At 46.7% G+C, this 12,874-nt stretch overlaps 1 protein-coding gene across 1 annotated transcript in view; it reads left to right on the top strand.

Moving 5' to 3' along the window:
* Positions 1-12,874, top strand: part of pstpip2 (proline-serine-threonine phosphatase interacting protein 2) — a 124,274-nt gene that overhangs the window by 37,413 nt on the left and 73,987 nt on the right. The window contains exon 2 of the mRNA XM_055654827.1: positions 2,104-2,204. Within this exon, the coding sequence (XP_055510802.1) occupies positions 2,104-2,204 (101 nt within the window). The remainder of the gene's footprint in view (positions 1-2,103; positions 2,205-12,874) is intronic.

The following is a 12,874-nucleotide window of genomic DNA, read 5'->3' as shown; positions in this document are numbered from 1 at the left end:
TGAGGTAGACAGTGCTGATGACCCTCGGACTGTCCTTGATTGGACATTGCTGGCTTTACCTTGACTTAAACGTTATTTCCCCCATCATGTATCTATCCACTGCAAATGGTTCGATTGTAATCATGCAAGATTGTCTTTCCGCTGGCTGGTTGGCACGCAACAAACGTTTTTCACTGCCGTGGTACACATGGCAATAAATTGAACTGTAACCAGTTGCACATGTGATAAATAAAGCACCATTGAATGATGCCACAACAACAAACTTGTTCTCTAGGTTTGCATGATCAAGGAGCTAATAGTTGACTTCGGGAAGGGAAAGGCAAAGATCCAAGACCCTGTTTTCATCGGCTGGAGAGCATCATCAGCTTCACGTTCCTGGGCGTTGTATATATATATATATGAAGATCTGTCTGTCCTGGGCTCCATACATTCATGCAATCACAAAGTGCCTCCTCTTCCTTAGAAGATTGAAAAGATTTGGTTTTGTTGATGAATGCTCTATTGAACATCTTCATTACTACGGCAGAAAGCAGACTGACTGGTTGCATCATGGTCTGTCTTGGTAACTCGAACGCCAGGAATGAAGGAGGTTATAGAGAATGGTGGGCACTATCCAGTCCATCACAGGTACTGACCCCCCCCCCCCCCCCCCCCCCCCCCCCCACCATCGAAGGGATCTATACGAGACACTGCCTCAAAAAGACCCCCAATATCATCAAAGGCCCGCAACACCCGGGCAGTGCTCTCATTTCTCTCCTACCATCAGGAAGAAGGTACAGGAGCCTGAAAACCGTGATCACTAGGTTCACTATCTTCTTCCCAACAACCCTCAGGTTCTTGAACACTGCACACTAAACCCAGCAACTCTTAACCGCTACACAGACACAAAGTACTGGCATAACTTAGCAGGTCAGGCCCATCCCACTGAGTTACGCCAGCACTTTGTGTCTGCCGTTGGTATAAACCAGCATCTGCAGTTCCTTGGTTGCATATTAACTTCTCAAGACTGTCATTGGTCGCAAAAAGGGCTTCAGGTTTTGCACTAGAATTTTGGTTTATTGAATTTAAAATATATATCGTACACTATCTATGTGCATTGCGTTTATGAGCCTGTTATGCTGTTGCAAGTAAGAACATCATTGGTCCATTGTTGGTACATACGACAATTAAACACTCTGGGCTGTTGAGAACCCAATGGCGGTGCTAAAAATGGGATTATTGGAGGAGGTTGTGAGTGAAACCCTGTTGCTCATGTGCTGCTTGAACAGAACTTCCTGGCAGTGACACATGGCTGTTCCCATAATCAGTGGGGCCATTGATGTGGAAGGGAATGTAATACTTTATTGCCACATGTGACTAAGCACAGTGAGATTCTTTGCTGCATACACAATGTATACAAATAGCAGCCACCAATGGCACTGGCAAAGTTACAAAGCACGCCGGCTCCTCCTTTTGTTCCTCCCCACGGCGGGTCATCCATTGTTCTTCCTCCCCCGCTCACGTGTGTGATGGCCACACAGGGAGAAAAGTGGTTTGGAGGGGAAGGATTATAATTCAACAGTCTTAATAGCTTTAATCTCTGGAACTCTCTGCCACAGAGGGTAGTTGAGGCGGGCTTATTTAGGGGAGTTAGATGTGGCACAGTGGGGTATGGAGAGAAGGCAGCGGTACTGAGTTGAGGATGCTGCCTTAGCGGCGGGCCTAGACTAATTTCCTATGTTTAATGGCTGACAGGGTGGTGTGCTGTCTGTACGGAGTGGTAGGCTCCTGACAGTGGGTGCTGTCTGTACGGAGTTTGTATGTTCTTCCTGTGGGTGCTCTGGTTTCCTCCCACACTCCAGAGCAGTGCAGGCTTGTACATTAATTGGCATCTATAAATTGGCCCTCGTGTGTAGGAGGCGAAACTGGGTTAACATCGAACTAGTGCACGGGGATCATTGGTCGGCGTGGACTGCAGAACCTGTTGCCATGCTGTATATCTAAACTAAACTAAGCTAAGCTATTAAAATGATCTTTATTTTTAAAGTGCTGTTCCTTTAAAGTGTTTGTTTGTGTAGTATTTTTCTCGATTCTAATTATTTTTCATTTCTTTCCTGGTTTCAGAGCACGGACATAACCAGCACCGTTGGCTATGACAATCTGATTCAGCACATGAACGATGGAAGGAAAACCTGCAAAGAGTTGGAGGATTTTATCAAACAGAGGTAGATCTTCATTAAGATTTGCACGTTAAAGTTGTGGGTTCAACGTTACAATGGACAATGGAGCAGGGAGGAGACTGAAGAGTATGTAGGAAGGAACTGCAGATGCTGGTTTAAACCGAAGATAGACACAAAAAGCTGGAGTAACTCAGCGGGACAGGCAGCATCTCTGGAGAGAAGGAATGGGTGATGTTTCGGGTCGAAACTCTTCTTCAGAGTGGAGAGTCTCTGGCTGGCGGGAACAAAGAAGAGTATAAAGGGTCTGTCCCACCAGCATGCGATAGCATGCGTCTAGCGCGACCAAACGTAGTCGCTTGAGGCGTATGGCCTTGCGGGGCCGGTCCCACTTCGATCGGCGGAGGCGTATGGAGTTGTGCGGGGGGAGCTGGCTCCGACATCGCGCGGGGCTCCAAAAATCTTGCACTGTTCAAAAATTACGCGCGTCAACGGTCTGTCGGCCCGCAGCCGCATCGAGGCCGTACGCAGCTCATCGACGGGCGTACGTAGCGTCTCGACGCCAGACACAGCGTCTTGACGGCATACGCCTAGCGCGTGGCGTTGCGCGATGACGTCACCACATGGTGCGCCGTTACGTGATGACGTCACCGCCCGACGCCATGCGACGTCCAAATTCAGTCGGCCCACCTCTTGCCCAGCTGATTGGTGAGTTTGACGTAAATTACGCCACGCGCGAACATTGCGCGTACTTAGATCGTACTTATCACGAACTTAGCGCGAACAGCGCGAACTCCGCTTCCGTTTGGTTGCGCTAGAAGCATGCAATCGCATGCTGGTGGAACAGGCCCTTAAAGGGGAAAGAACCATCAGCTTGCTTGTTTGTTTTTCACCAGCTCTCGTCTCAACAGGTACCTTTCTTTCTGGGTCATGACTTGGGTGAGATCCTTGGTAAACGAGGACGCACCACATTCACAAGCTGCTCATAGCATTTCACCAGCCTACTTAGTAAAACTTGTCAGGAACCAAAATGTAACAGCAAAGAACTGCAGATGCTGGTTTACATAAAAGGACACAAAGTGTTGGAGGAGTAACTATGGGTTAGATAGACAGCACAGCAAAGGTGGGTTAGACAGACAGCATCTCTGGAGAATATGAATAGGTGACGAAGATAGGCACAAAATTCTGGAGTAACCCAGCGATCAGGCAGCATCTCTGGAGAAAAGGAATAGGTGACATTTCAGGTCAGTTCCCTCCTTCACATCTGAACCCGAAAGATCAGCTGTTGATCCCATGGGTGGGAGAGTCATGGCCTCAGAATTAAAGGATGTTCTTTTAGGAAGGAGATGAGGAGGAATTTCTTTAGTCAGAGGACGGTGAATCTGTGGAATTCTTTGCCACAGAAGATCTGTGGAGACAAAGTCAGTGGATATATTAAAGGCAGAGATAGATAGATTCTTGATTAGTACAGGTGACAGAGGTTGTGGGGAGAAGGCAGGAGAATGGTGTTAGGAGGGAGAAATAGATCAGCCATGATTGATTGGTGGAGTAGACTTGATGGGCCGAATGGCCTAATTCTACTCCGATCATTTATGATCTTATGATTTCTCCAGAGATGCTGCCTGACCCGAGTTCCTCCAGCATTTTGTATCTGTCTGTGTCTCTAAACTAAACTTCCTGTTTTGTGCAGTGTCTACATCATATACATCAGACTTGCATCTTATTGCCTGCTCGCCGCTGAATCAGCTTTTCACTTGCTGCTTTCGATTTTTACTTCACTTTTCCAGATGCAGTCAACACTGGCAGGGCCAGCAATTGCTGCCTGCCACTAGTTGCCCTTGGTCTATGTGGGTGGGTGGGTAGGTTTGGAGTCCCTTGTAGGCTTGACTAGATAAGAAAGGAACAGTTTCTTCCATAGAGTACCATCTTGAATCAGTTTAAGAAGGAACTGCAGATGCTGGAAAATCGAAGGTAGACAAAATTGCTGGAAAAACTCAGCGGGTGAGGCAGCATCTATGGAGCGAAGGAAATAGGCGACGTTTCGGGTCGAGACCCTTCTTCAGATGGGTCTCGACCCGAAACATTGCCTATTTAATTCGCTCCATAGATGCTGCCTCACCCGCTGAGTTTCTCCAGCATTTTTGTCTATTTTGAATCTGATCAGTTTTAACGCCAATTTTGTCATTTTAATTGAAACCCCGGATTATAAATTGAGTTTAAATTCATTTGGCTCAACTTGGTCAGCATGGGCAAGTTGGGCCGAAGGGCCTGTTCCATGCTGTATGACTCTTCTGCTACTCTGTTGGGGTCGAGCTCGATTAGGGTCTGGTAATGTAACTCTGCTCTCTGGTCAGCAGTGGTGACACCATGTTTCACCTCGCTACCCTCTGATGGACGACAGTGCACGGATAGAATGCGGGCCCCGGCTTGGCCTTGGTACCAGTGGTGGTGCAGCGGTAGTTGCTGCCTCACAGCGCCAGAGACCTGGGTTCCATCCTAACTATGGCCGCTTGTCTGTACAGAGTTTGTACCTTCTCCCTGTGACCTGCGTGGGTTTTCTCCAGGTGCTCCGGTTTTCTCCCACGTTCCAAAGACGTACAGGTTTGTAGGTTAATTGGCTTCTGTAAATTGTACACCCTAGAGTGTGTAATAGAACTAGTGTATGAATGATCGCTGGTCTGCATGGACTCGGTGGGCCAAAGGTCCCGCTCTTTAAAATAATACTATTTGGTAGTTGCAAGCAGCCTCCACTTTTATCTATTAAACTCTCCCAGAAACTTCAAACATAATCCCCTCTCACTTCTCTAAGCTTTAATGAGTATTAGCCCAATCTAAACTCCATTTAATTTTCTCAGCAATTAACCTTGTGAGCCCTCTCTGCACGCCTTCCAATGCAAGCACATCGTTAACTGTCGGAGACCAAAACCGGATGTAGTATTGCACGCACAGTCTCGCCAGTGTTCCGCAAAGTTGCATCAGAACTTCTCTATCTCTATACTCCATGCCCATTCCAATGAAGGCCAAAGTGTATTTTTGCCTTTTAACTATTTCTTGCACCTTATGCTAACTCTCTGCATGGGACTCTGGATTCCTCTGCATTGCAATATTTTATACCCTCGTTTCATTTAAATAATAATTTACTTTCAGCTCATGGCGCAGAAGTAGAGCTGCTGTCAAACGCCAGAGCCCTTCTGCAGTTGTACAGGGCCCTAGTGAGACCACACCTGGAGTATTGTGTGCAGTTTGGGTCCCCTAATTTGTGGAAGGACATTCTTGCTATTGAGGGAGTACAGCGTAGGTTTACAAGGTTAATTCCCGGGATGGCGGGACTATCATATGCTGAGAGAATATGAGAGAGAGAGGCTGGGCTTCTACATTCTGGAGTTTAGAAGGAAGAGAGGGAATCTTATTGAAACATGTAAAATTGTTAAGGTATAAGACGCTAGAGGCAGGAAACATGTTCCCGATGTTGGGAGAGTCCAGAACCAGGGGCCACAGTTTAAGAATAGGGGTAAGCCATTTATAACGGAGACGAGGAAACACTTTTTCTCACAGAGAGTTGTGAGTCTGTGGAATTCTCTGCCTCAGAGGGCGGTGGAGGCAGGTTCTCTGGATGCTTTCAAGAGAGAGCTAGATAGGGCTTGTAAAGATAGCGGAGTCAGGGGATATGGGGAGAAGGCAGGTACGGGGTACTGATTGGGGATGATCAGCCATGATCACATTGAATGGCGGTGTTGGCTCGAAGGGCCGAATGGCCTACTCCTGCACCTATTGTCTATTGTCTATTCCTGACCTCAGGTGCTGTCTGCACCACATTTCCTCTGTGTGCTCTGGTTTCATAGAAACATAGAAAATAGGTGCAGGAGCAGGCCATTCAGCCCTTGGACCCAGCACCGCCATTCAATATGATCATGGCTGATCATCCAAAATCAGAACCCCGTTCCTGCTTTTTTCCACATTTCCCTTGATTCCCTAAACCCGAAGAGCTAAATCTAAATCTCTCTTGAAAACATCCAGTGATTGGCCTCCACTGCCTTCTGTGGCAGAGAATTCCCAGAGGTTCACAACTCTCTGGGTGAAAACATTTTTCCTTATCTCACTGTTAAGTGGTCTACCCCTTATTCTTAAACTGTGACTCCTGGTTCTGGACACTCCCAACATCAGGAAAAAAAAATCTGCATCTACCCTGTCCAATCCTCTAAGATTGTTATATGTTTCTAAAAGATTCCCTCTCATCCTAAATTCCAGCGAATACAAGCCCCATCGACCCATTCTTTCATCATTGTGGATTGTCAGCCATGATCACATTAAATGGCAGTGCTGTCTCAAAGGGCCGAATGGCCTACTCCTGCACTTATTGTCTATTGTCTATTATACGTCAGTCCCGCCATCCTGGGAATTAACCTGGTGATCCTACGCTGCACTCCCTCAATAGCAATAATGTCCTTCCTCAAATTAGGAGACCAAAATTGTACACAATACTCCAGGTGCGTCTCACCAGGGCCCTGTACAACTGCAGTAGGCCCTCCTTGCTTCTAAACTCAAATCCTCTCGCAATTAAGGCCAACATGCCATTGGTTTTCTTCACTGCCTGCTGTACCTGCATGCTTACTTTCAGTGACTGATGTACAAGCACACCCAGGTCTCGTTGCACCTCCCCTTTTCCTAATCTGACACCATTCAGATAATAATCTGCCTTCCTGTTCTTGCCATCAAAGTGGATAACCTCGCATTTATCCAAATTATACTGCATCTGCCATGCTTCTGCCCACTCACCCAACCTATCCAAGTCACCCTTCAGCCTCATAGGATCCTCCTCGCAGCTCACACTGCCACCCAGCTTTGTGTCATTCGCAAATTTAGAGATGTTACATTTAATTCCCTCGTCTAATCTTATTGTAAACAACTGAGGTCCCAGCAGTGAGCCTTGTGGCACCCCACTAGTCACTGCCTGCCATTCTGAAAATAACCTGTTAATTCCTACTCTTTGCTTCCTTTCTGCCAACTAGTTCTCTATCCGTCAATACCCTACCTCCAATACAATATGCTCTAATTTTGCACACTAATCTCTTGTGTGGGACCTTATCAAAGGCTTTTTGAAAGTCCAAATACACCATATCCACTGGCTCTACCTTATCCATTCTATTTGTTACATCCTCAAAAAATTCCAAAAGATTAGCCAAGCATGATTTCCCCTTCATAAATCCATGCTGACTTTGACCGATCCTGTCTCTGCTTTCCAAATGCGCTGCTGTAGCATCTTTAATAATCAACTCCAGCATCTTCCCCATTATGGATGTAAGGCTAACTGGTCTATAATTCCCCATTTTCGCTCTCTTCCCCCCATTCTTAAAAAGTGGAGTTGCATTGGTTAACCTCCAGTCCACAGGAACTGGTCCATAGTCGAGAGGACATTGAGAAATGATCACCAATGCATCCACGATTTCTAGCGCAACCTCCTTGAGTACTCTGCAATGCTGGCTATCAGGCCCTGGTGAGTTATCTGCCTTCAGTCCATTTTCTGACTAATGTGGATTCCCTTCAGTTCCTCCCTCCCACTAAATCCTCGGCCCCCTAGTATTTCCGGGAGATTGTTTGTGTTTTCCTTCGCGAACACAGAACCAAAGTACTAATTTAACTGCTCTGCGATTTCCTTGATTCCCGTCATAAATTCACCTGTCTCTGACTACTGTAAGGGACCTACATTCATCTTCACTTGTCCTCCCACATACCAAAGATGGGCGGGTTTGTAGGTTAATTGGCCCTGCGGTGTTAGTGGGATAACTAGTATAATTGGACGGTTGACGTGGGCTGGAGGGCCTGTTTCACTGCTGCATCTTTAAACTAAACTTCCAACATATCTTCCTTTGTTATACTCCATCTACAAATTCTTCCCCACTGGCTGAGCCCGTCAAAACTTATTTGCAAGTCCCTAATCCTCTTTTCACGTCTTGTTAACCGGCCTATCTTAGCATCGTCACATTGGCTACCTGGCATTTGGGCACGTCCCCAATCTCAGATGCTGACTGGCATGATGAATGTTTCTGGCTTTGATTGTTCATGAACATAATTTTACTGAATCGGAATTAATTAACAGTGCGGCCAGATCATAGATAATGATTTTGATGGTGTCATGTTTGGTAATGTTAAAAATTATGTTGGACTTACTAAATAGACTCAAAAGCAGTGAACTAAGTCACATTATGCCCGAGGAACCCTCTGCTTGTAACTATGTATGGCTTTAATAATTACAAAATCTATAAAATAATTATATTGTATATAAAATCATGAGAGGAATGGATCGGGTAGATGCACAGTCTCTTGCCCAGAATAGGGGAATCGAGGACCAGAAGACATAGGTTTAAGGTGAAGGGGAAAAGATTTAATAGGAATGTGAGGGGTAACTTTTTCCACAGGTGGGTGTATGGAACAAGCTGCCAGAAGAGGTAGTTGAGGCTGGTACTATCACAACATTTAAAAAACAGAAAGATCCAGAACAAGGGGTCACAGTTTAACGATAAGGGGGAAATCTTTTAGGACCTAGATGAGAAAAACATTTTTCACACAGAGAGTGGTGAATCTCTGGAATTCTCTGCCGCAGAAGGTAGTTGAGGCCAGTTAATTGGCTATATTTAAGAGGGCGTTAGATGTGGCTCTTGTGGCTAAAGGTATCAGGGGGTATGAAGGCAGGTACATGATTCTGAGTTGGATGATCAGCCATGATCATATTGAATGGCGGTGCAGACTCGAAGAGCTGAATGGCCTACTCCTGCACCTATTTTCTATGGTTCTTTGTTTCTATACATGGATATGACAAGTTTGGAGGGATATGGGCCAAATGCAAGCAGATGGGACTAGTGTAGATGGGACACTGTAGATAGTGTAGTTGGCCGGTGTGGGCAAGTTGGGCCGAAGGGCCTGTTTCCACACTATCACTCTATGACTATAATTAAATTAACATTTGCTAACGAAGCATTTGCATCTTTCTAACAGGAGGGCAACCTGGCCTCAAGGTCAGTGTGACTTTCAGTTGCAGCTTTGACAGCCTTTCATTTGCACCAAAGATTAGCAGGTAGTCAAAAAGAAACTTCATGACTGCTCAAAGCGTTCAGCCATAGCAGTTAGCCAAGTGATAGAAGGATTATCCATAGTCTGCATAAAACCCAGACAAGTTTCTCTTCTGTATTTCTTGCAGATTTAGCATCACTTCAGTTTGACTTATGTTCTTCGTCAATGTCCTTTCCTCCCTCGAGATACCGAGTAGAAGGAAAGAGGAATTGTATTCATCTGACAACTGCACAGTCCCCTCTAGCAGGAAGCCCCTCTGCTGGGGCTGCTGGTTTCAATACCTTTGTCACATGCGATACGATATGACCGAACGTTATTTATCCCAGGAGGGAAATTTATTCTGCCAACAGTCAAAAAACACAAGGTACATGAAACATGAGATTAAAGTGATGAGTGGAAAGGATTGGGGTTTTCCCTCAGGTATTCTTGTGTTTTGTTCCCTCCCCCCACCCACCTCTCTCTCCCCACATCCCAAAGATGTTGCCAGGACTAGAGGGTGTGAGCTTTCGGGAGAGGTTGAGTAGGCTGGGTCTCTATTCCTTGGAGCGCAGGAGGTTGAGGGGTGATCTTATAGAGGTGTATAAGATCATGAGAGGAATAGATCGGGTGGATGCACAGAGTCTATTGCCCAGAGCAGGGGAATCGAGGACCAGAGGACACAGTTTCAAGATGAAGGGGAAAAGATTTAATAGGAATCCAAGGCAAGCGCGACCAAACCGGAAGCGGGGGCCGCGCGCGGAGGTCGAGTGATCCCCGTACAGGGCCGGTCCCACCAGCATACGCCTGCATGCGTCGACGCGACCAAACCAGAAGCGGGGGCCGCGTGGAGGTCGAGTGAGTGACGTGAAGTTCCAGCGAAGTCCGCGGGAAGTTCGTGTGTGACGTATGGCGTCAAGACGCTGCGTACGGCATTGAGATGCTGTGCACGCCCGTCGAGGTGGTGCATACGATGTCGAGGTGGCTGCGGGCCGGCAGGCCATTGCCGCGTAGAATTTTTGAACACGGTCAGTTTTTCGGACCCCGTGCTCCAGCGATCGAAGTGGGACCGGCCCCGCGAGGCCGTATGGCTCTAGCGACCATGTTAGGTCGCGCTTGCCGCATGCAGGCGCATGCTCGTGGAACAGGCCCTTTAGACATGTACACGTATAGGACAGGTTTGGAGCGCTATGGACCAAGTGCAGGCAGGTGGGACTAGTGTAGCTGGGACAGTATGGGCAAGTTGGGCAGAATGGCCTGTTTCCACACTGTATCACTATGACTCTGTGTCAATAACCCCTGATGTAGGTGGGAGAGGTAGATGGGAATATAAAAGAGAGTAGGTCATGGGGAAAGTGTGTATACCCGATGGTCTGAATGACCTTTCTCTACGCTTTCAGAAAATGGGAGAATATAAGATGTGAAGTGACCAGTCAGCAGCCTCCAAGTTATGGGCTTTGCTTTCATTTTTTAAAGACACTTCTGACTTTTGGTATCAAATTCACAAATGTTTTAAAGACACTTCCTGATGAGCAATCTCATTTCCGTATGATAAATTACATCGCCACTTTTACCAGTAATCCCTTCCAAACCTATTTATATTTAATAGCATTTGTTTCCATGAGTCTTAATGAAATTGACCATAATATTTAAATAGTGGTGATTGTATTCATGCCTGGTATTATCTGATTTGACTGGACACACACAAACAAAAAAGGCTTCCACTCTTTCTTGGTACATGTGATAATAATAAACTAATACCAATAGGATTCTCTGCATTCTTGACTTCTGAAGTAATAGAATTCAGATTTAATATAACCAATATATAATTGGAAGGCCTGGATAGATTGGATGAGGAGAGGGTGTTTTCACTAGTGGGGGAGTCTAGGTCCAGAGGTCATAGCTTTAGCATAAAAGGACGTACCGATAGAAAGGAGATGAGGAGACATTTCTTTAGCCAGTGGCTGGTGAATCTGTGACATTTGTTGCCACAGATGGCTGTGGTGGCCAAGTCATAGGGAAGTTTTACAGCAGAGATTGATAGGTTCTTGATTAGTAAGGGTATCAAAGGTTACGGGCAGAAGGCAGGAGAATGAGGTTGAGAAGGAAAGATAGAACGGTGATTGAATGGTGGGGTAGGTCCGATGGGTCGAATGTCCAAAATATGCACCTATGTCTTATGAACTTACCTGTAATCTTCATATCTAAATTTAGCTTTTTACACGTTATATCTATGTGTATTGTGTTCACAGGATTGTTATACTATTGCAAGTTAAATTTTATTTTTCCGTAGTCGGTACATATGACATTTAAACACTCTTGAATCTTGACTACTATTTCATTAATGTATTTGCGTCAAAACTAATGCTGCTGATGACATCATATTAATGTTACTCAATTCATGGCTATTTCAATTAGCTCTCAGTTCACTAGCTTTGGTGTTGCTATTAACTGCACCAGACTCGTTCTCCAAGCACTCCAGGTCTTATTATGATCCGACTCTGAAACTGAATAGTACCAGCAGCATAGGGTTTCATTTACTTTGAGAGTTTGGTGATGTGGAGGGTAAAGGGCCTGTCCCACCAGCATGCGGCTGCATGCGGCAAGCGCGGCCAAACGTGGTGGCTTGAGGCGTGCGGCCTCGCGGGGCCGGTCCCACTTCCAGCCGCAGAGCCGTAATGAGCTGGTCCCGACATCATACTCACCAATCAGCTGGGCAGGAGGCGGGCCGACTGAATTTGGACGTCGCACAGCGTCGGGTGGTTACGTCATCACACAACGCCATGCGCTAGGCGTACGCCATCAAGACGCTGCGTACGGCCATCGAGGCGCTGCGTACGGTCTCAATGCGGCTGCAGGCCAACAGGCCGTTACCGCGCGGGATTTTTGGACAGTGTCAGCTTTTCGGAGCCCGCATGATGTCTGAACCAGCCCCGCACAACTCCATACGGCTCCGTCGATTGAGGTGGGACCGGCCCCACGAGGCCGTACGGCTCAAGCGACCACGTTAGATCGCGCTCGCCGCATGGAGTCGCATGCTCGTGGGACAGGCCCTTTAGACACGATGGAGAATGTGATGCAGTTCACGGGGCCAAATCTTTTCTATCAACACCGGTTTGCAGATAATTGGTAAGACAATCAACAATGTGGTGATGGTTTTGTTTTAAGAGCAGTTAATTGTCATGAATGAGTAAATATTACCAAAATGGCAGCAGAGCCTAAAACAGCAACGGGACTTGAACTAATTAGAAAGCTAATTTGGAAAGCAGCATGGAAATGGGCCCTTAGGCCCACTGAGTCCGCGCTAGTTATCCCACTTCCTCACCAACTGTCTGCACACTAGCGGCAATTTACAGAGGCCAATTAACCTACAAACACACATGTCTTTGGGATGTGGAAACATCCGGGGCAAACCCATGCGGTCACAGGGAAAACATGCAAACTCCACACAGACAGCACCAGAGGTCAGGATCGAACCCGGGTCTGTGGCGCTGTGAGGCAGCAGCTCAACCAGCTGTGCCGCTGTGCTGCCGTTCAAAAATGGCATCTTTCAAAATGCTATCGGAGGTCTGGCTTAATGTCCGACACGTTGAGAGTAGGTTTCTTCTGTGCACTCACTGCCCATCTTTTCCAGGTTGCACTGTGTAATCGGCCCGTCCATTCACAGTGCAAGG

This window comes from Leucoraja erinacea, chromosome 1 (genome assembly GCF_028641065.1).
Source record: "Leucoraja erinacea ecotype New England chromosome 1, Leri_hhj_1, whole genome shotgun sequence".
Classification (NCBI taxonomy): domain Eukaryota; kingdom Metazoa; phylum Chordata; class Chondrichthyes; order Rajiformes; family Rajidae; genus Leucoraja; species Leucoraja erinaceus.
This window is presented reverse-complemented; position numbering and strand designations above follow the sequence as displayed.